General features: G+C 53.9%; 2 protein-coding genes and 1 long non-coding RNA gene across 12 annotated transcripts; 2 read left to right on the plus strand and 1 right to left on the minus strand.

Moving 5' to 3' along the window:
* The first annotated feature begins 7 nt into the window (after positions 1 to 7).
* On the plus strand, positions 8 to 5518 carry LOC309648922 (cyclin-dependent kinase 10-like). 2 transcript variants are annotated; one of them, XM_082438215.1, is made up of 3 exons: positions 8 to 364; positions 4141 to 4213; positions 4861 to 5518. In XM_082438215.1, exons 1-3 carry the CDS (start codon positions 314 to 316, stop codon positions 5061 to 5063), a joined length of 327 nt encoding a protein of 108 aa, XP_082294341.1. In that variant the 5' UTR covers positions 8 to 313; the 3' UTR covers positions 5064 to 5518. The 2 variants fall into 2 exon arrangements, with proteins under 2 accessions (XP_082294341.1, XP_082294340.1); XM_082438214.1 differs by lacking the exon at positions 8 to 364 and adding an exon at positions 1554 to 1924.
* Positions 5519 to 5522: 4 nt separating this feature from the next.
* On the minus strand, positions 5523 to 21290 carry LOC309648919 (cyclin-dependent kinase 10-like). 9 transcript variants are annotated; one of them, XR_014256860.1, is made up of 4 exons: positions 8891 to 9227; positions 6766 to 6869; positions 6564 to 6636; positions 5523 to 5916 (listed from the first exon to the last, which is right to left on the minus strand). XR_014256860.1 is itself a non-coding variant. In XM_082438209.1 (3 exons), the coding sequence occupies exons 1-3, from the start codon at positions 8937 to 8939 to the stop codon at positions 5714 to 5716; spliced, it is 363 nt and encodes a 120-aa protein (XP_082294335.1). In that variant the 5' UTR covers positions 8940 to 9217; the 3' UTR covers positions 5527 to 5713. The 9 variants fall into 9 exon arrangements, 2 of the variants coding, with proteins under 2 accessions (XP_082294335.1, XP_082294334.1); XR_014256861.1 differs by having other exon boundaries at positions 8853 to 9224; XR_014256864.1 differs by lacking the exon at positions 8891 to 9227 and adding an exon at positions 8366 to 8841.
* Positions 11186 to 14881, plus strand: LOC309648924. Its single transcript, XR_014256872.1, has 2 exons — positions 11186 to 12096; positions 13698 to 14881. It is a non-coding gene; the product is annotated as an uncharacterized lncRNA (long non-coding RNA).
* Positions 21291 to 21558: the final 268 nt, after the last annotated feature.

Here is a 21558-nt window from a genome sequence, read left to right on the forward strand (position 1 = left end):
AGCTGTCTGGCTGTGCAGAGTGATGAACCGGTAGCAGGCAGCATCTCTTGCTGACTCTGGATGGGCATTAGAACCCTTCCCGTTCGCTTCAGAAGGAGCATGGTGTAAGCACTCAGCAGTTACAGTGGAGGAGGTGTCCCCCACCCTTGAACAAAAGGTCGGACTCTGAGGACGAAACCTTAAGGTGTTAGGTCCCAGAACAGGGAAGTGCACAGTCACCTTGGAGGGTCCAAGGGCTCCTAGCTTGAGTACTAAGGATGCAAGGTATTATAGGATCCAGAAAAAGAATGCGGATGCAGGAGTGGTGGCAGCCATGGCACTTAGAACTGTGGAAGTGGCTTTGTCAGAGCTGCCCTGGGAGAAGGTGAGTTGAACTGACGACTTCCCCTCTTTCTGGCTGTGTTTGAGGGCTCCTGGTGGGGAGGGGCCGTTCAGGGGACCCCCAGCCTCAGCTGTCCATCCTCACCAGCAGCCCTTGGGTCAGAGTCCCCTCTCCTCCGGGGTGGCTGGAGAGAGTGCCCTGCCCGTCCGAGCTCATACGTTTAGTCTGATGACAGTATACGTCAGCTTCCTTCGCTCCTGGAACGGTCAGCAGGCCGTCCACATGGTCTGTCTCTGTCTATTGATGAGGGTCATATTCTTTAGTAGTAAACAGTACAAGTGACTTCCAATCCATGAGTTTTGGTATAACCCAAGAAAAAAGAAATCTCATATTGACATTGTTTACTAACATATTATCAACATCCTTATTTGTATTTATTTAGTATGTTTATTTATGCATCCTGACTGCCACGACTAAATATTTATACAGAAAAATCAAGCCCATACAAAGGTGAATGTGAACCCATTGGGTCAGCATGCCTCTCCTTCTCTATAAAGTTTCTAGTAGCTGTTGCATTTCTATTATTTGACCTAGAAATTGCCCTCCTCCTACCCCTGCCCTGAGCATCTCAAACAAATAATCCAAAAACTGTACTTACCATGGCATTAATTCTAATCTCATTATTAGCCGTGAGCTTAGCTTATCAGAATTCTAAAAACCAGAATGAACTGAATGTGGTAATTAGGTTAAATTAAATCATTTTGACTCATGATTATTTAATTTCATAATTATCAAACGCCCTGAACTTACATTCGCATCATTTTAGCATTTACAGTACAGTCCCCGTGACAGGAGAAGCTGCACCCCTCCTCCTACACGGGCCACTCACTGCCCTGCCTCGCCTTTCTCCTTAGCACGCCCTCTGCTTTACTTACTTGTTGACCGCCTCCAGTTAGAATGTAAGGTCCGCCAGGGCAGAGCCTGACAGGGCCGAGCACGTAGTGGGGGCTCAACACGGATGTGTTGGGTGACCCTTCGGTGCCACAGTCCCTCCGTCGCCGCGTCCTGTCAGTTCCTTCCACAGCTCTCGGACGCGCCCTCTGCTCTCGGTCCTCACCGGCCCTGCCCGAGCCCCCTCCCTCCCTGGCTCCAGGTCAGCCCTCCAGTGCTCCGAGGGAGAGCTCTACAGCGCAACTCCCGCGGCCCCGCGGCCCCCGCAGCCGCCCCCCAGCCCCCTGCAGCCCCCCGGACTTCGGCCTCCTCCTCCTCCGGCGGCCGGTACTCAGCGCCCCAGCGCGGTCACGTGCCCGCACTTAAAACTAAAGTAAAGCTAGAACCTTGCTAGTCCGAGTGCATCGTAGGAGTTGAGGTCCTCGTGGGTGGGGTGGGGTCTTCGGGAGGTTTCCTTGGTAACCGTTGTTGAGGAGGGGACGCCCCGGAAGTAAGCCGTGCGCTTGCTCCAAGGAACACCCGTCTGCGCCTGCGCACACGGGAAGTGGGGACGCTGAGCTCGGCATGGGGGAGCCGGAGCCGGAGCCGGAACAGATCCGTTTGAAGTGTATCCGTAAGGAAGGCTTCTTCACGGTGCCTCCAGAGCACAGGGTGCGACGAGGGGCTGCTCGGGGTAGTTGTGTCCTCGCCGGCGGCAGGGCGGAGCCGAAACGCACTGGGGCCCTCAGTGTCGCGCTAAAGCGCCAGGTTTCCGGCACGAGCGGGAACGACAGTCCCAGAGCTCCTCACGACAGGCGCGGAAGCCGGCGGCGGCCGTCCGGGACTCCGGTCCCGGCCGGTGCGCAGACCCCGGGGCGTGTCACGCCCGCGCGAGGGAAGGGCCGGCTCTCTGGCCGCCGGCCGCCTCGGCCAAAGCGCGCTCCAGCGCGGGCGTTTCTTAGTTTTGCGCCGGGGACGGGCGCCTCGTGTCGGGAGACAGTAGCCATGGAAAGAGTTGGAGGCGTGTCTCCCACCGGGCTGTGGGTGCACCGGGCGCGGGGCCCCACCTGTGACCCGGCAGCTTCGTTTGTGCCTTACTCCGTGTGGGGCCTCGGCGTGTGTAACTGTCACTTAGTCCTCTCGGGGACCCTTTGTAGAGGTGAGGAGGGTGAAGCTTAGGGGCGTTGGGTGGTTTCTCCAAGGTAGACGACTCGTGCAGGGGTAGGTGTGAACCCTGGCGGCGGATTGTTTTAACCACTTGCTGGTGCTCTGAGAGGCCGCCTCAGTGTCCAGTAAGGATCCCAACAGACTGGCTGAGTGAGCGCAGGACCCCCCTTGAGCCGTCCGCTGCCGTCGTTCATCACCGAGACTCGCAGCAGCTGCTCTCGGTGGGGAGTTAAGACATACCCGGACGAGGACAGTGCAGGATAGTAGGTGCTGCGAGACGAAGTGTTGGGATTTTTCAGAGAAAGAATGTTTTCAGCTGGGGGCCAGGAAGCAGTTTTGAGAAGCGGTAGCATTTCTCCTGGGCGGGGAAGTGTGACTGCGTTTTGGACACGCAGAGATGAGGAGGGTTCTTGCCAGGCCTGGGGAGCAGCAGGGGCAAAGTCCCGCGAAGTACAGAGTGTACGGGAAGCGCCAGGGGTGCAGCCGGGAGAGAGACAGGACACTTAGGTCGAGCTGAAACCGTGGAAGGGCTTCAGTACAGGCCAGGTGACTCTGACTTCGTTCCCCAGGATGGAGGGCAAGGTAAATAGAGGCAGGGAGTCCAGAGAAGGGCTATTAGAACTTGAACCTTGTCGCACGTGCTTCTCCGACCCAAGGGGAGGTGCTCATTCAGTCTGTTACAGCTGAGGGTGTATTAGGGTACAGGCTCTCTGCTAGAACATGGAGACCCCAAAATACAGTGGCTTAAGTACAGGACTTTATTTCTGGCTCCCCTAACGTCTCACAGGTGGGCCAGGCACGCAGGTTGTCTCTTTGCTCCACCTGTGCCCCACCCAAATCCCAGCCTGCCTCAAGGGGCAGGAAGGAGTGAGCGGCAAGCAGCCTCCTTTGATCAGAAAGTTGCACTTGTCCCTTCTGCTCACATCCCATTGGCCAGGATTTAGTCACATGGTCACACCCAGCTGCAAGGGAGGCTGGGAACTATGGCCACCAGCTGGGTGGCTATGTGCCCCTGGGCAGTGTTTCATAACCCAAAGGAGGAAGAAACATGTGGATGATTGAGACAGTTTTTGCCGCAGAAGTATTTCCACTGTGCTTGGTAGATGTTTCGTGAAGTTCTTCAAGCTTTTTCCACGTCCAGAGCTTGCTTGCTTCTTTCTTTCTTTATTTATGGCCTCGCCCTGCAGCTTGTGGGATATCAGTTCCCCCCGTCAGGGATTGAATCCAGGCCCTCGGCGCTGCGAGTGCGGAGTTCTAACCACTGGGCGGCTGGAGAAAACCCCAGAGCGTAATGTAGAGGGGTGCTGCGCAGTGGACTTTCTGTGATGGTGGAAATGCTCTGTTTTCTGAATCGTCCAGGACGGTCACCATAAGCCGCATGGGGCCATCGAGCACTTCACATGGCTTGTGCAGCTGAAGAAATGGACTTTGAGTTTCATTTTAGTTAATTTTAACCAAATGTGGCTGGTGGTTCCTCTTTTTGGGCAGCACACATCGGGACCGTGGAATTGAAAGGGAGTGGTTAGACTGTCTTTGATCTCACATTCAAAGTGGCCAGCATCATCACCCCATTTTCTCACCTACAAACCCAGGTGTGTGGTCACCTTTCTGTTTGGTGAGCAGGACATGAGCTGGCTTTTTGGTACAAATTGAGTGTCCATATCCATCTCTGGTTCCATTAGCTGCCAGATCCCCTCACCGCCAGCACCTCTCTCTTTCAGCTGGGACGGTGCCGCAGCGTGAAGGAGTTTGAGAAGCTGAACCGCATTGGGGAAGGCACCTACGGCATTGTGTGTGAGTGGCCATGGTGGGAGGCCTGGGGGCCCAGGGACTGTCCCAGCAGCAGCAGCTGTGGCAGGGCTGGAAGGAGGGGACAGGTGACCTCTAATCCCTGGTGTAATTGCCATAGATTTCACACCACTCCTGAATAAACGCAAGCATCGGATTACTAATGTGTACCCGTGAGTAGAGGTAGCTATTATAGCCATAAAGTATACACCTCAGAAAGCAGCCAGAGCTGCATCCACAGCAGCTGGGACATTGGTGTGCGTCAAACTGCTACGGGTTTGGAAGATGCACAATTTAGCACAGTGCTTTGGGGAGCCAACTTTGACAAAATAAGAGTTCCTTTTTCAAGAAAAGCTACCTTATTTGCTATTAGAACATAGTAACCACAGAGCACAAAGCAGTGATCTGCATACCAGCTCTAAGAAGGAAAACTACAGGGAGCTTCTCACAACCAGGGGCCCTGTACCAGCTCAAGCCAGAGGACGCCCCAGGGAGCACATCTCGCAGGGTCGGGTTCTCCTTGCAAGGAGTGTGGACGGGCTGTCACAGGGTACCCAGCAGTCAAGGGGGAAGAGAAAGGGAACCCCCGTGGGGCAGGAGGCCACAAGGTGGGGTCGGGCTTGGATCCTATCCTGGAGGAGTTTCCATTCCAGATAGGGCCCGGGATACCCAAACGGATGAGATTGTCGCCCTGAAGAAAGTGCGGATGGACAAGGAGAAGGACGGTGAGCGCGGAGGGGCCGCGGACCGCTCTGAGCTCGCGTGGGAGGGGGAGGAAGATGCGAGTTGCCTGAGCCCCCCCCCAAGTCGCGCCTGCTTTCCCAAGGGTGTCTGCATGATGGTCAAAGGAGGCTGATCTCTGGGGGCTGCAGCCTGGCCCCTCCCACACACTCTAGGCCTCAGCCCCCCCGAGCCCTGTGCAGTTCATCCCCTTCACCCTCCCATTGGGTGACTCTGCCTCATCTTCTGTCTCAGCTCAGCGTCACCCCTCCACAGGGCTTTCCCACCCAAGACTGAGCCGGCAGCCCCTGTGTGCTCCACACCCCCCTGCCGACAGCCCCTTGGCTGCCTGTGCAGGCAGGGCTGTGCTGGGCTCACTGAGGGCCACCTGCCATGCATAGGGGTCAGTACAGAGTGCTGCTTGCATTTGATGAAGGAGGGAAGGGTTAAAGGTGCTTGTTAGGATGGCCTTGCTTCTCCCTGAGGTAGCAGGCAGAGCCCTGACAGCGGCGGGCATGGGGGTCCCTGAGAGCTGATGTGGACTGGGGTCGGGGGCTCACTGAGGTAGCTGGCTGTCAGGGGTCCCTGTCGGCAGGGGGGTGTGGAGCACACAGGGGCTGCCGGCTCAGTCTTGGGTGGGAAAGCCCTGTGGAGGGGTGACGCTGAGCTGAGACAGAAGATGAGGCAGAGTCACCCAATGGGAGGGTGAAGGGGATGAACTGCACAGGGCTCGGGGGGGCTGAGGCCTAGAGTGTGTGGGAGGGGCCAGGCTGCAGCCCCCAGAGATCAGCCTCCTTTGACCATCATGCAGACACCCTTGGGAAAGCAGGCGCGACTTGGGGGGGGGCTCAGGCAACTCGCATCTTCCTCCCCCTCCCACGCGAGCTCAGAGCGGTCCGCGGCCCCTCCGCGCTCACCGTCCTTCTCCTTGTCCATCCGCACTTTCTTCAGGGCGACAATCTCATCCGTTTGGGTATCCCGGGCCCTATCTGGAATGGAAACTCCTCCAGGATAGGATCCAAGCCCGACCCCACCTTGTGGCCTCCTGCCCCACGGGGGTTCCCTTTCTCTTCCCCCTTGACTGCTGGGTACCCTGTGACAGCCCGTCCACACTCCTTGCAAGGAGAACCCGACCCTGCGAGATGTGCTCCCTGGGGCGTCCTCTGGCTTGAGCTGGTACAGGGCCCCTGGTTGTGAGAAGCTCCCTGTAGTTTTCCTTCTTAGAGCTGGTATGCAGATCACTGCTTTGTGCTCTGTGGTTACTATGTTCTAATAGCAAATAAGGTAGCTTTTCTTGAAAAAGGAACTCTTATTTTGTCAAAGTTGGCTCCCCAAAGCACTGTGCTAAATTGTGCATCTTCCAAACCCGTAGCAGTTTGACGCACACCAATGTCCCAGCTGCTGTGGATGCAGCTCTGGCTGCTTTCTGAGGTGTATACTTTATGGCTATAATAGCTACCTCTACTCACGGGTACACATTAGTAATCCGATGCTTGCGTTTATTCAGGAGTGGTGTGAAATCTATGGCAATTACACCAGGGATTAGAGGTCACCTGTCCCCTCCTTCCAGCCCTGCCACAGCTGCTGCTGCTGGGACAGTCCCTGGGCCCCCAGGCCTCCCACCATGGCCACTCACACACAATGCCGTAGGTGCCTTCCCCAATGCGGTTCAGCTTCTCAAACTCCTTCACGCTGCGGCACCGTCCCAGCTGAAAGAGAGAGGTGCTGGCGGTGAGGGGATCTGGCAGCTAATGGAACCAGAGATGGATATGGACACTCAATTTGTACCAAAAAGCCAGCTCATGTCCTGCTCACCAAACAGAAAGGTGACCACACACCTGGGTTTGTAGGTGAGAAAATGGGGTGATGATGCTGGCCACTTTGAATGTGAGATCAAAGACAGTCTAACCACTCCCTTTCAATTCCACGGTCCCGATGTGTGCTGCCCAAAAAGAGGAACCACCAGCCACATTTGGTTAAAATTAACTAAAATGAAACTCAAAGTCCATTTCTTCAGCTGCACAAGCCATGTGAAGTGCTCGATGGCCCCATGCGGCTTATGGTGACCGTCCTGGACGATTCAGAAAACAGAGCATTTCCACCATCACAGAAAGTCCACTGCGCAGCACCCCTCTACATTACGCTCTGGGGTTTTCTCCAGCCGCCCAGTGGTTAGAACTCCGCACTCGCAGCGCCGAGGGCCTGGATTCAATCCCTGACGGGGGGAACTGATATCCCACAAGCTGCAGGGCGAGGCCATAAATAAAGAAAGAAAGAAGCAAGCAAGCTCTGGACGTGGAAAAAGCTTGAAGAACTTCACGAAACATCTACCAAGCACAGTGGAAATACTTCTGCGGCAAAAACTGTCTCAATCATCCACATGTTTCTTCCTCCTTTGGGTTATGAAACACTGCCCAGGGGCACATAGCCACCCAGCTGGTGGCCATAGTTCCCAGCCTCCCTTGCAGCTGGGTGTGACCATGTGACTAAATCCTGGCCAATGGGATGTGAGCAGAAGGGACAAGTGCAACTTTCTGATCAAAGGAGGCTGCTTGCCGCTCACTCCTTCCTGCCCCTTGAGGCAGGCTGGGATTTGGGTGGGGCACAGGTGGAGCAAAGAGACAACCTGCGTGCCTGGCCCACCTGTGAGACGTTAGGGGAGCCAGAAATAAAGTCCTGTACTTAAGCCACTGTATTTTGGGGTCTCCATGTTCTAGCAGAGAGCCTGTACCCTAATACACCCTCAGCTGTAACAGACTGAATGAGCACCTCCCCTTGGGTCGGAGAAGCACGTGCGACAAGGTTCAAGTTCTAATAGCCCTTCTCTGGACTCCCTGCCTCTATTTACCTTGCCCTCCATCCTGGGGAACGAAGTCAGAGTCACCTGGCCTGTACTGAAGCCCTTCCACGGTTTCAGCTCGACCTAAGTGTCCTGTCTCTCTCCCGGCTGCACCCCTGGCGCTTCCCGTACACTCTGTACTTCGCGGGACTTTGCCCCTGCTGCTCCCCAGGCCTGGCAAGAACCCTCCTCATCTCTGCGTGTCCAAAACGCAGTCACACTTCCCCGCCCAGGAGAAATGCTACCGCTTCTCAAAACTGCTTCCTGGCCCCCAGCTGAAAACATTCTTTCTCTGAAAAATCCCAACACTTCGTCTCGCAGCACCTACTATCCTGCACTGTCCTCGTCCGGGTATGTCTTAACTCCCCACCGAGAGCAGCTGCTGCGAGTCTCGGTGATGAACGACGGCAGCGGACGGCTCAAGGGGGGTCCTGCGCTCACTCAGCCAGTCTGTTGGGATCCTTACTGGACACTGAGGCGGCCTCTCAGAGCACCAGCAAGTGGTTAAAACAATCCGCCGCCAGGGTTCACACCTACCCCTGCACGAGTCGTCTACCTTGGAGAAACCACCCAACGCCCCTAAGCTTCACCCTCCTCACCTCTACAAAGGGTCCCCGAGAGGACTAAGTGACAGTTACACACGCCGAGGCCCCACACGGAGTAAGGCACAAACGAAGCTGCCGGGTCACAGGTGGGGCCCCGCGCCCGGTGCACCCACAGCCCGGTGGGAGACACGCCTCCAACTCTTTCCATGGCTACTGTCTCCCGACACGAGGCGCCCGTCCCCGGCGCAAAACTAAGAAACGCCCGCGCTGGAGCGCGCTTTGGCCGAGGCGGCCGGCGGCCAGAGAGCCGGCCCTTCCCTCGCGCGGGCGTGACACGCCCCGGGGTCTGCGCACCGGCCGGGACCGGAGTCCCGGACGGCCGCCGCCGGCTTCCGCGCCTGTCGTGAGGAGCTCTGGGACTGTCGTTCCCGCTCGTGCCGGAAACCTGGCGCTTTAGCGCGACACTGAGGGCCCCAGTGCGTTTCGGCTCCGCCCTGCCGCCGGCGAGGACACAACTACCCCGAGCAGCCCCTCGTCGCACCCTGTGCTCTGGAGGCACCGTGAAGAAGCCTTCCTTACGGATACACTTCAAACGGATCTGTTCCGGCTCCGGCTCCGGCTCCCCCATGCCGAGCTCAGCGTCCCCACTTCCCGTGTGCGCAGGCGCAGACGGGTGTTCCTTGGAGCAAGCGCACGGCTTACTTCCGGGGCGTCCCCTCCTCAACAACGGTTACCAAGGAAACCTCCCGAAGACCCCACCCCACCCACGAGGACCTCAACTCCTACGATGCACTCGGACTAGCAAGGTTCTAGCTTTACTTTAGTTTTAAGTGCGGGCACGTGACCGCGCTGGGGCGCTGAGTACCGGCCGCCGGAGGAGGAGGAGGCCGAAGTCCGGGGGGCTGCAGGGGGCTGGGGGGCGGCTGCGGGGGCCGCGGGGCCGCGGGAGTTGCGCTGTAGAGCTCTCCCTCGGAGCACTGGAGGGCTGACCTGGAGCCAGGGAGGGAGGGGGCTCGGGCAGGGCCGGTGAGGACCGAGAGCAGAGGGCGCGTCCGAGAGCTGTGGAAGGAACTGACAGGACGCGGCGACGGAGGGACTGTGGCACCGAAGGGTCACCCAACACATCCGTGTTGAGCCCCCACTACGTGCTCGGCCCTGTCAGGCTCTGCCCTGGCGGACCTTACATTCTAACTGGAGGCGGTCAACAAGTAAGTAAAGCAGAGGGCGTGCTAAGGAGAAAGGCGAGGCAGGGCAGTGAGTGGCCCGTGTAGGAGGAGGGGTGCAGCTTCTCCTGTCACGGGGACTGTACTGTAAATGCTAAAATGATGCGAATGTAAGTTCAGGGCGTTTGATAATTATGAAATTAAATAATCATGAGTCAAAATGATTTAATTTAACCTAATTACCACATTCAGTTCATTCTGGTTTTTAGAATTCTGATAAGCTAAGCTCACGGCTAATAATGAGATTAGAATTAATGCCATGGTAAGTACAGTTTTTGGATTATTTGTTTGAGATGCTCAGGGCAGGGGTAGGAGGAGGGCAATTTCTAGGTCAAATAATAGAAATGCAACAGCTACTAGAAACTTTATAGAGAAGGAGAGGCATGCTGACCCAATGGGTTCACATTCACCTTTGTATGGGCTTGATTTTTCTGTATAAATATTTAGTCGTGGCAGTCAGGATGCATAAATAAACATACTAAATAAATACAAATAAGGATGTTGATAATATGTTAGTAAACAATGTCAATATGAGATTTCTTTTTTCTTGGGTTATACCAAAACTCATGGATTGGAAGTCACTTGTACTGTTTACTACTAAAGAATATGACCCTCATCAATAGACAGAGACAGACCATGTGGACGGCCTGCTGACCGTTCCAGGAGCGAAGGAAGCTGACGTATACTGTCATCAGACTAAACGTATGAGCTCGGACGGGCAGGGCACTCTCTCCAGCCACCCCGGAGGAGAGGGGACTCTGACCCAAGGGCTGCTGGTGAGGATGGACAGCTGAGGCTGGGGGTCCCCTGAACGGCCCCTCCCCACCAGGAGCCCTCAAACACAGCCAGAAAGAGGGGAAGTCGTCAGTTCAACTCACCTTCTCCCAGGGCAGCTCTGACAAAGCCACTTCCACAGTTCTAAGTGCCATGGCTGCCACCACTCCTGCATCCGCATTCTTTTTCTGGATCCTATAATACCTTGCATCCTTAGTACTCAAGCTAGGAGCCCTTGGACCCTCCAAGGTGACTGTGCACTTCCCTGTTCTGGGACCTAACACCTTAAGGTTTCGTCCTCAGAGTCCGACCTTTTGTTCAAGGGTGGGGGACACCTCCTCCACTGTAACTGCTGAGTGCTTACACCATGCTCCTTCTGAAGCGAACGGGAAGGGTTCTAATGCCCATCCAGAGTCAGCAAGAGATGCTGCCTGCTACCGGTTCATCACTCTGCACAGCCAGACAGCTCCAACAGGGTCATCTCTTCACCGATTACCCCAGAGTCACTCTTGCCCTCTGCCAAGCTGCCTGCGGCTTTGGAGAAGCTGGGGAGAGCCTTGTTTACTGAAGGGGCACCTGCAGCTCTCCACAGGATAGGGCAGCCCTTTGCCATCACCTCTGAGACTCGGAGCGCAGGGAGTGACTGCAGCTGCTGGGGTGCCAGTTTATTCTTTGGTCTGTGAATTATAGGCGTCTACCGTACTGGGGTTCCTGTGTCGGTAGAATGGGCCCGGCTCAGCCCTTTCCCGAATGGTCCTCTGCTCCTCCATTCCTGTGGAACCGTAGCTGATCAGAGTCTCTTTTGAGGCTGTGGTGACGACGATCTGGGGGATGGCAAATTTCTTCTTTTCTGAATTTACATCAGGTTTCTCTAGAAGGAAGAAAACATCCAGGTATTTCATAAGTCTGTGGAAAAACTCTTCTGTAAAACAGACAATGTCTGTGTTAGGGCCAGAGCAAAGGAATTAGGTTTGTGGCTCAGGAAAAGAAATGGGTGAGGTTGAAAGCAGTCAAAACCATAAGTGAACATTCCAAAGCTTACACCAACCAGCAACGCAGCCACGTGGTGGTGACCCTGGAGGCCTCCTTCCAGGAGGGGAACGGGACAGGCACCCGCGCCATCCCCGTGGAAAGCCTGAGCTGCCGGGCAGCCCGGGTGACAAACGCAGGAGCGAGACCTGGGAAAGGCAGGGTCTGCCCCAGAGGTGAAGGTTCAGACACACAGCGTGCAAAGGATTCTAAGCCTGGTGGAAGCCCTCTGCGCAGAGCTTCAGCAGGCAGGGCGCTCTAGAAACGGACGCCACAGCGTTTTCTCAGACTTGTTAGGATTACCAGGAACGCACGGGACGTGTGAAACGTTACAAAGTACAAAAGCAGAAGCCCCTTCGCTGCCTCCACCACCTCACTTCCTGGCCTGCTCCGTCCGTTCAGGCCTGTGTGTCCCCGTGTGCACACACGTGTACTGCACAGAATTAGAACACTGAATACCCCAGGAACTCAGCTATACGGGGGATGAACAGGTGCCTGTCCTGTGCTAGACGTTGCTCTGAGCCCTAGAATAACAACCGCACGTTTCTGAGGTAGGTCCTCTTAAGAACTACGTTTTACAGACGAAGGAACTGAGGCACAGAGGGTTGGTTCAGTCACCTGCCCAGGGCTGGTGGCAGAGGGAGACGCCGGGTCCCAGGCGGTCAGGTCCAGAGCCACCTGGACCTTCAGCGCTGCAAGCATGGCTTCAGTCGTTCTAACCCGCTGCCGATGGCCCACGGCCTGCACTGAGCACTGACAGTATCCTTTCTTTTCATTTTTATCATTAAGCCAAATGTACATTTCATCGTATTTTGGATTTATTTTTTTAAATTAATTAATTTATTTATTTTTTGCTGTGTTGGGTCTTCATTACTGCGCATGAGCTTTCTCTAGTTGTGAGCAGGGGCTACTCTTCGTTGTGGTGCATGGGCTTCTCACTGCGGTGGCTTCTCTTGTTGAGGAGCACAGGCTCTAGGTGCACAGGCTTCAGTAGTTGTGGCACAGGGGCTCAGTAGTTGTGGCTCGCGGGCTCTAGAGCACAGGCTCAGTAGTTGTGGCTCACGGGCTTAGTTGCTCTGCGGCACGTGGGATCTTCCCAGACCAGGACACAAACCCGTGTCTCCTGCATTGGCAGGCGGATTCTTAACCACTGCGCCACCAGGGAAGTCCCTTTTGAATTTAACTTAAATTGAGATCATTTTTTCATGTTGATTTACACAAGCATTTTTACATGTTAAGACTACTTAAAAGGTTATGAATATTTAATTTAAAAATAATACATGTTGGTTAAAGGGGGGAAAGTAATGGGGGGGTGGTGGTGGGATGAATTGGGAGACTGGGACTGACATGTAGACACTAATATGTATAAAACAGATAACTAATGAGAACCTGCTGTATAAAAAAATAAAATTAAAAAAATAATTTAAAAATAAAATAGAATAAAAATAATACATGTTGGTTAGAGACTGCACATGGAATGACGCTTCTCCTTGCGGACACTTCATACACACACGCACATGTGCAGCTGGGATCACGCTGTGCAAGGCTGAGTGTTGCAGTGACCACGCAGTCGGCTGAGCCCCACATCCACACAGGTGCGGCCCCTCCTCCACGGCAGCCTGCAGTTCACTGTCGGGGGCCCATCATGTGCGTAACCAGCTCCCTTTGATGAATATAATTTAGGTTATTTCCAATTTTTTTTTTTGAACAATGCTGCAATGAACATTCCTGCATTTATGTATTTATACACTTGTGGAGGTTTATCTGTCAGGTAAGTTACTAGGAAAACTTTGGCAAATATTGTCAAACTTTTCCATAACGATTATATCAATTTTGGGACTTGCCTGGTGGTCCAGTGGCTAAGACTCCACGCTCCCAATGCAGGGGGCCCGGGTTCGATCCCTGGTCACGAAACTAGATACCATATGCTGCAACTAAGAGTTCGCATGCTACAACAAAGATCCCACATGCCTCAACTAAGACCCCGTGCAGGACTTCCCTGGTGGCGCAGTGGTTGAGAATCCACCTGCCAATGCAGGGGACACGGGTTCGAGTCCTGGTCTGGGAAGATCCCACATGCCGCAGAGCAACTAAGCCCGTGAGCCACAACTACTGAACCTGTGCTCTAGAGCCCACGTGCCGCAACTACTGAGCCCCTGTGCCACAACTACGGAAGCCCGCGTGCAGCAATGAGGACCCAACACAGCGAAAAATAAATAAACAAAATAAATACATTTATTTACAAAAAGACCCTGTGCAGCCAAAAGATTATATAGATTTATCTTTCCTCTGGGAGGCTATCAGCAGAACATCTCTCCACACTCTCCTGCTTCTTGTCACTTTTCTAAACCTTTTCCCAGGTTACAGAGACAGTGGAAGTGCTGACTTCACCCTGGCTGGTCACCGGTCACCGCCAGCTTCCCTGAGCTTTGGGCACCCCTGCCATGGGGAGGCTGGGCATCTCACCTCGTTGTCACTCGTTCATGGGCCCGTGGCATGTATCCTCCTGTGAATGCATGTCCTTCTGCATTTTCTACATTGACTTTTTTTTTCCTTTGGTGAGCTTTTTTATATTTGGGAAATTCACCCTTAGTGATTTATACTACAAGTAGCTCCTGGCTTTTAGCTTCCTTTGTTGCTTTCTGCAACAGATTCATCCATCTATTCCTTAATGGCTTTTAGAGTTTGTCAGACTGGAAAAGGCATCCCCTGCTCCAAACTTATAAAAACATTTACTCATCTCCATTTCATACTTTCATAGTTTTATTTTCCATGTTTAACTGTTTTGTTTTCTCAGTTGTCAACTGAGTTGCCCCAGCACTCGGGGAACATCCGACCTTCCCCCATGTCTGCAACATGGCACTTCTCTGGGACCCCACGTGAGCATGCTGTGCTATGTGTTCACCACTGTGCGACACGCTTCCATGTCAGAGGACTCAATCCCTCTGCTTTTCCAGATGTTTCCTGCCATTCTTACATTTTTATCCTCTTAGGTGACCTTTGGGATAATTTGGTGTGGCTCCCAAAACCACCTGTGCTCTTTTGTTTGGGGTCGTACTGATTTGCTAGAATAAGGGAGAATTAACAACTTTATGTTACTGAGACTTTCTAATCCAAAACAAGACTCCTTTTATCTTCCTCAGAGGTTTAAAGCTTCTTCATTTAGAAACATGAATCTTTTGGGACTTCCCTGGTGGTCCAGTGGTAAAGAATCCGCCTTCTGGGCTTCCCTGGTGGCGCAGTGGTTGGGGGTCTGCCTGCCAGTGCAGGGGACACGGGTTCAAGCCCTGGTCCGGGAAGATCCCACATGCTGCAGAGCAGCTGAGCCCGTGCGCCACAACTACTGAGCCCGCGAGCCACAACTACTGAAGCCAGTGCCACTAGAGCCTGCACTCCACAACATGAGAAGCCACCACAGTGAGAGGCCTGCGCACCTCGGCGAAGAGTAGCCCCTGCTCGCCGCAACTGGAGACGGCCCGTGCACAGCAACGAAGACCCAACACAGCCAAAATTAAATAAATAAAATAAATAAATTTTAAAAAAATCCGCCTTCCAACGCAGGGGACGCAGGTTTGATCCCTGGCCGGGGAACTAAGATCCCACATGCCGCGCGGCAACTAAGCCCACGTGCCGCAAACTACAGAGCCCATGCGCCCTGGAGCCCGTGCACCACAACTAGAGAGAAGCCCGCGTGCTGCAACAAAGAGGCCACATGCCACGACGAAGATCCCACGTGTCGCAACTAAGACCTGACACAGCAAAAAATAAAAACAAATTAATTAAATAAATAAATATAAAAAGTAAAAATAAAATAAGAAACATGAATCCTTTTAGGGTTCTTAATACACAGGACCTGTACTAGTTTTCAATTACTGCCTAATAAGTTACCTCATTTTAGTGGCCAACTTAAAACAGCGCACACATCACCTCGGGCTCCACGTGTCCAGAGTCCAAGCTACAATCCAGCTGTCAGCCCGGCCGCATCCTCATCTGGACCTGGGGACCTTCCACGGCCACTCAGGTTGTAGGCAGAGTTCCTTTCTTTGTGTGCCAAGGACGAAGCCCCTTTCCTTGCTGGCCGGCGGCTCTCACATCATGGGAGCTGACTTCTTCACAGCCATGTCTCTGACACTCGCCTTTTTCAACGGCTTCTCTGATGAGGTCAGGCGTGCTCAGGAGAAGCTCCATTTTGATTAACTCAAAACGAACGGGTTACTACCCTGATCCCAGGAGCCCAGCCCATCCTACTCACAGGCTCTGCCCCCATGTAAGGGAGGGGCTCCTACAGCCTTGTTCAGAGGGCAGTGAGGGGGCTCTGGAATGCTGCCTTCCACGCTACCACACTGCCTTCAGGAAGGAGCCTGACTTCCACCAACAGTGTGTCCAGGCTCTCCATCTATCATGTGTTATTCTCTGGCCTCTCGTTTTTGTTGCAAATACTTTTTGAGCTTACCATTTGTTTTACATTTGTTTATAGAGGGCTTAGGGAGATGTTTTACATTTTAATGTAGTCAAATCCTTCAACATTGCTCTGTAATATCTTTGAGGAATCAGAATAAAATTTACATCTTATTTTTTGCAGCCACCTTTTTTTTCCAGCAAGGAAATTTTTTTTTAGATGACCACACACTGTCATCTGGAATATGGTTCTAGCCGTTCTTTTCCTTTACCCTTTGAGTCACCTGTATCAGCTGATAGTAAGTCTACCTTTTTAAAAAATTTAAGTATAGTTGATGTACATGTAATCACTTTTTATATCCACTCTTAAACCATCTGGAATTTATCAGAGCATACAGCAGGAGGTTACAATCCAGCTTACGTTTTCTCTTAAAACGTTAAGCTGTTTTTCTAGCACAATTTATTATATAATCCTTCCTTTTCCCACTTACTTTTGGTGCCAGTTTTATTGTACTCTAATTATATATAAACATACATAACGTTCATACACACACACTCTTGTCCATGTTTTCTATTTCACTGACCTGCTATTCTTACATGGGAATCATGTTATTTTAATTATTATAATTTCTGATGTATTTTAAAACATTTTACTTTAATATTATAAATTCACAGTAAGTTGCAAAAGTAGTCCAGAGAGATCCCTGTACCTCCGTCCATTCTCCCTCAGTGGTAGCACCTTAGGTAAGTGCAGTAGAATAAGGCTCAGGGTGGCACCGTGTGTGTGCTGTGCCATGTGATCACGTGTAACCACCACCACGATCCAGACACAGGGCTGCTCCAGCATCCCAACGATCACGTTCATGCTACACTCTACAGTCACACCCCCGGCCCCCGCCATCCCTAACCCCTGGCAGTCCCTAGTCTGTTCTTATCTGTATCATTTTGTCATTTGGAGAATGCTACATGAATAAAATCGTACAGCATATGGCCTTTTGAAACTGGCTTTCTTCAGCATATTTTTTGACAGTTAAAAATGCAGTACTTCTTCAGAAAGAGAAAAACAAATATCGTATATTAACGCATGTATGTGGAACCTAGAAAAATGGTACAGATGAACCGGTTTGCAGGGCAGAAGTTGAGACACAGATGTAGAGAACAAACGTATGGACACCAAGGGGGGAAAACCGCGGTGGGGTGGGCATGGTGGTGTGACGAATTGGGCAATTGGGACTGACATGTATACACTGATGTGTATAAAACTGACGACTAATAACCTGCTGTATAAAAAAACAAACAAACAAACAAAAATGCAGTACTTCTATCAGATGAGGATATTTTTTAGCATAACCACAACAGCACTGTCACATCTAAGGATATTATCATCGATCCTGTTATCGCCTAATACCCAATTGGATTATCTCAGGAATGCTGTAGCCCAGGTCCACGCACCGCTCTGTGTTCCTAGGACTCTCAGGGCTCCTTCTGCTGTGGCTGAAAGTCTGCATCCCCCAAATTCGTCTGTTGAAGGCCTAATCCCCAATGTGACGGTATTTAGAAGTGGGGCCTTTGGGAATTACTTAGGTTTAGATGAGGCCATGAAGGAGGAGCCCCCGGAAAGGGATTGGGAGGAAGAAGAGACCAGAGCCCTCGTTCTCTGGCCGCGTGAGGACACAGCAGTCAGCTGTCTACGGGCCAGGGAGGGGTCCTCGCAGGAACACAGACAGATTGAGGGCCTCCCCAGCCTCCAGAATGATGAGAAACAAAGTCTGTTGTTTAAGCCCCCCAGCCCATGGTATTTGTTTGGGTTTTTTTCTTTCTTTTTTTTTGGCCGAACCACGTGGCACGTGGGATCTAGTTCCCTGACCGGGGATGGAACCCACGCCCCCTGCAGTGGAAGCGTGGAGTCTTAACCACGAGACCACCAGGGAAGTCCCCAGCCCATGGTACTTGTGATGGCCACCTGAGCAGACTTATAAGACACCACCTTTTTTTCAAGTCATTTATTTGTAGAAAAATCAGAGTTATTTTTTCAGAAGAATCTGCAGCATTTTGGAATTGGCTGACTGCCAGCTTGTGGTGTTCGGTCTGTACAATGTATGCTTGTGGATTCTGTAACGCGAAATGTGAAGCACAGACAAAAGTAGCGGGAATAGTACAATACGACCCATCGCCCAGCTGCCCAAATCCTCATAAACCCCAGCCAAACCTGATCTCCACTCCAGCTCTTACCCTGTTTCCTGGTTACTACTACTGCTGAGTAGTGACTCACCCAGACCTTAGCAGCTTGAAACAACCATTTTCTTACCGTTTTATGGCTCAGGAATTCAGGAAAGGTTCGACCGGCAGTTACCACCTGTGGTTTCCCAGGGGCTGCAGTCAGATGCTGTCTGAAGGCTCAGCTGGGCTGGGCACGTGGATGTCCACTCGCAGGGCTGCTGCGTGCTGGGCAGTGGCTCGGCTGGGGAGACTGCAAGCCTGGGGCTGGAGTCACGACAAGCTCGTCACAAGCCCGGCACCTGGGCTGGACGGGCTGCGAGATCAGGGCCGCGGGCTGCAGCTCCCCTGTGGCCTCCCCAGCGGCCGAGCACTTCCCAGCACGGTGGCTCCCAGCACAGCCAGCGTCCCTGTGAGCCCGGCCAGGCCGCCCAGCCCACAAGTCACTTCCACCACTCCACTGGTTACAGGAGAGTGTCAGGCCTGCAGAGATTTGGAGATGGGACGTAGACCCCCAGGTCACACCACAGGACCCGTGGGCTGGGAGGGGCTGTAGCACCTGCAGAGACAGGTGCACCCCTTCCTGTGGCAGCAAATCCCCACCCAGCGCGTCCATTTGCCCTTAAAATACTTTGGGTGCGGCTCTAAGAGACAAGGACTCATGCGTGTTCCATGTTTTCCACAACTGTACGCACCCGTGTCATCACCCAAATGAGACGCAGAACTTTCCTCCACCCCACAAAGCTCCCACGGGCCCTGTTCCAGTCAGCTAGCCTGGCCCGGCCCCAGCCCAGCAATCATTTTCTGATTTCTACCCAACAGTAGTAAAACCTACTTTTTAAATTGTATAATACACAGAATTTTTGACTTGTTGAACTTTCTATTTCTCATCTCAAACGTTTCCTGCCCTTGATGACCCCCAGGGGCCTCGATCTGAAGCTGTCTGTGCCCAGCTCCTCTCCCCTGCCAGGTGGGCATCCATCCTGCCCTTCCTTGTCCGACCCACCGGCCATGCGTCCTCACAGGCAACGGAGCCCACGGGCATGGCTCCCTGCTTTGCCCTCACACCCTGTCACTCGGCAATTCCCGCTGCCGCAGCCTCACTGGCTCCTACCCAGTTACAGCAATGGGCCTGGGAGAGGCCTCCGTTCTGGAGACACAAACCCCATCGCTCCTCCCTTGCTTTAATTACCTAACAATTCCGTTTCCGCGCCGCACATGATAAAACTGATGAAAGACTTCACATTCTGCTGCTTCTGTGGCTTCAACACCGACCCACACCCAAAGGCTGTTACGGTGAGTAACTCTGCCCAGCTGTTTCACCAACATCCTATCCCCTCCGTGATCTCTGTGGCCAGGCAGAGGGCTCCCACGGGACCGTGCTCCGCAGGGGAGCAGCTTCCCAGGCTCTGTCCCAGTCTGTGGAATGCCGAAGGAACGACACTGGGGCCAAAGGCGTCCAGGCCTCGGGAGGACAGCAGGCCTGCTTTGGCTCTGCGCACTGCTTAGCCCTCTCGACTGTGTGTTCCGCATCTACCACTTGGGAACTCACCTAAACCTTTACTGAACTTATTACATCTTCCAACTAGAACTCTGATATTAAAGGTCCTAAAACCCCCTCCGCCGTTAGGGCACGCCCCCTGCTACTAGCATCCCACCACAGGCTCCTGTCCGCCCCATCCCCAAACACACCTCAGGTTCTGTCCCCTCCTGGGTGTGTCCTACCTTCCACTTCAGATGAAGGCCACTGCCGCTTAGCTGCCCCTTTCTTCTCATGGCAGCTCTCTGCAGGCTTGGTGTCTGGAGGCTTCTCAGACTCTTGTGAAGGCCTGTCCACCGGCCTTTCCGTAGCCTTTGGGATTGAGTAGGTGCGCCCCGACTTTGGCTCCCCACCTGAAATATATGGGTAATTTATTAGACCTATATTTTACTGAGTCTAGGGCAAAGGATCCCATCCTTCTTCAGTTGCCTGCTTTGGTCCGGAATGAAATAAGATAGCTTGAAAGACTTGGGTCACTCCATTTCCCTACACGTGGATATTCCCCGGATGAAAAGGTCCCCGAGGCACGATCATCAGAGAGGACCCGGCGCAGGAGGATTTGTGGGAGCGGGGCCGCGCCGGGGAGACTGCGGGGCGGCGGCCCTTTACCTTTCCGGAGTTTGTGTTTGCTTTTGGAAAGTCCCATAGGTGACTTCCCCGCGACGCAGCCCCGGGCCCTGCACCTCGGTGGGAGCCCAGCCCACTGACTCACAAGAGGCCTGGCCGCCGCCTCCCTGGCCCGCGCGGTCGCCGCGGCAACGCCACCGCCCGCGAGACCAGCCCGTCCTCTCGCGAGAGCTCCCAGCCGCCGGAAGCGGCGGCGACCCGGCAGTACCCGCCCGCCAGCCCGCCAGCCCGCGCCGGTCTGTTCGGTTGACGCCGCCGGGAGATCCAGTCCGTCCGCCTCTGCCAGGGCTGCCGCTGCCGGACCGGCCATGGACGGTAAGAGGCCGCCACCCTCCGGGGCCGCGCGGGGCGGGGCCGCCTCTCCCGTGGGCGGGGCTCAGGCGGGTGCCCCTGGCCTCGATCCCGGACCCTGGGCCCCGATCCCCGGTGCCGGATCCCGGGGCCTCCACCCGGGACCCCGATCCCCGACACCATACCCCGGGACCCAGGACCCCGACCTCGACCCCGGGGCCTCGACCCAGGACTCCGATCCCCTTCCCTGATTCCCGACCCCCTTCCCCGGCCCTCCTCAACGACCGTCTGCCCCTGCCCCGCCAAGCTGCGGTACTGGTGAGGGACATCGGCCTTTGGGGCCCTGGGATGCCGGGTCAGAGGGCACCCGAAAAGGAGACAGTTGCACCACTGCCCCCAGAACACCGCTAAGAGAAATAAGAAGAGCTCTGGCAGAAAGCCCTCACTATGTACAGGCACAACAGCTCTTGAGATAGGAACCGTATGCGCCCATTCTGCAGATGGGAAAACAGGTTGAGGAGTCCGTGCAGGCACAGGCCCCAGGCAGCCTGGTCCTCCACTGCCTGCAGCACCCCCTCAGGGCCCTCTGCCCTGCTCTGCTCCAGAACAGGAAGCATCAGGGATAAAATGAAGATCCCTACATTTGCCAGGATGTTTAAGTGCTAGTGTGATAGAGAGGCTGTGCAATGTTATTGTCATGAAGGAAATCCTATGCAGATTGCCTCAGAGAGAAGACGAACAGCACACCCCCACCCCACGCGCGCACACACACACACACACACACACACACACACACATTGGGTTTTGCCTCACAGCTCGCTCAGCTTCAGCTCTCCAGGGAATTCTGTTTTGCCCGTATCCCTTTTCTCCAGGGTTAGGTTTTGCCCTTCAGAGTCTGTCCTTCCCACTCAAGTCTGGGCCACACCCAGCCCAGCCTTGCTTTCCCTGCAGTGAGCACACTGCCTGCCACCTGTTTCTCCAGAGATGCAGACAGCTCTGGCCTTGACCAGGGCCCGCAGTGACAGGTGAGAGCTGCACAGAGCTCCGCTGGGCTCTCAGCTGGGAGCCTTCACATACCTTTGTAGTTCTGGATTCTGGTGGAGCCGCACCCAAAGTATTTTAAGGGCAAATGGACGCGCTGGGTGGGG

Source organism: Balaenoptera physalus (genome assembly GCF_965194825.1).
Source record: "Balaenoptera physalus genome assembly, chromosome: 19".
Lineage (NCBI taxonomy): Eukaryota > Metazoa > Chordata > Mammalia > Artiodactyla > Balaenopteridae > Balaenoptera > Balaenoptera physalus.

Excerpts from the sequence above, each read along its gene's own strand:
- LOC309648919 (XM_082438208.1), bottom strand. The coding sequence starts at position 20,739 with ATGTCCCTCACCAGTACCGCAGCTTGGCGGGGCAGGGGCAGACGGTCG. Across the intron at positions 19,846-20,204 it reads AGGCGGCGGCCAGGCCTCTT|GTGGGGAGCCAAAGTCGGGG; the intron begins GTGAGTCAGTGG and ends CATATATTTCAG. Across the intron at positions 11,180-19,677 it reads GCCTTCATCTGAAGTGGAAG|AGAAACCTGATGTAAATTCA; the intron begins GTAGGACACACC and ends TCTTCCTTCTAG.
- LOC309648922 (XM_082438214.1), top strand. The coding sequence starts at position 1,838 with ATGGGGGAGCCGGAGCCGGAGCCGGAACAGATCCGTTTGAAGTGTATC. Across the intron at positions 1,925-4,140 it reads CGGTGCCTCCAGAGCACAGG|CTGGGACGGTGCCGCAGCGT; the intron begins GTGCGACGAGGG and ends TCTCTCTTTCAG. Across the intron at positions 4,214-4,860 it reads AGGCACCTACGGCATTGTGT|ATAGGGCCCGGGATACCCAA; the intron begins GTGAGTGGCCAT and ends TTTCCATTCCAG.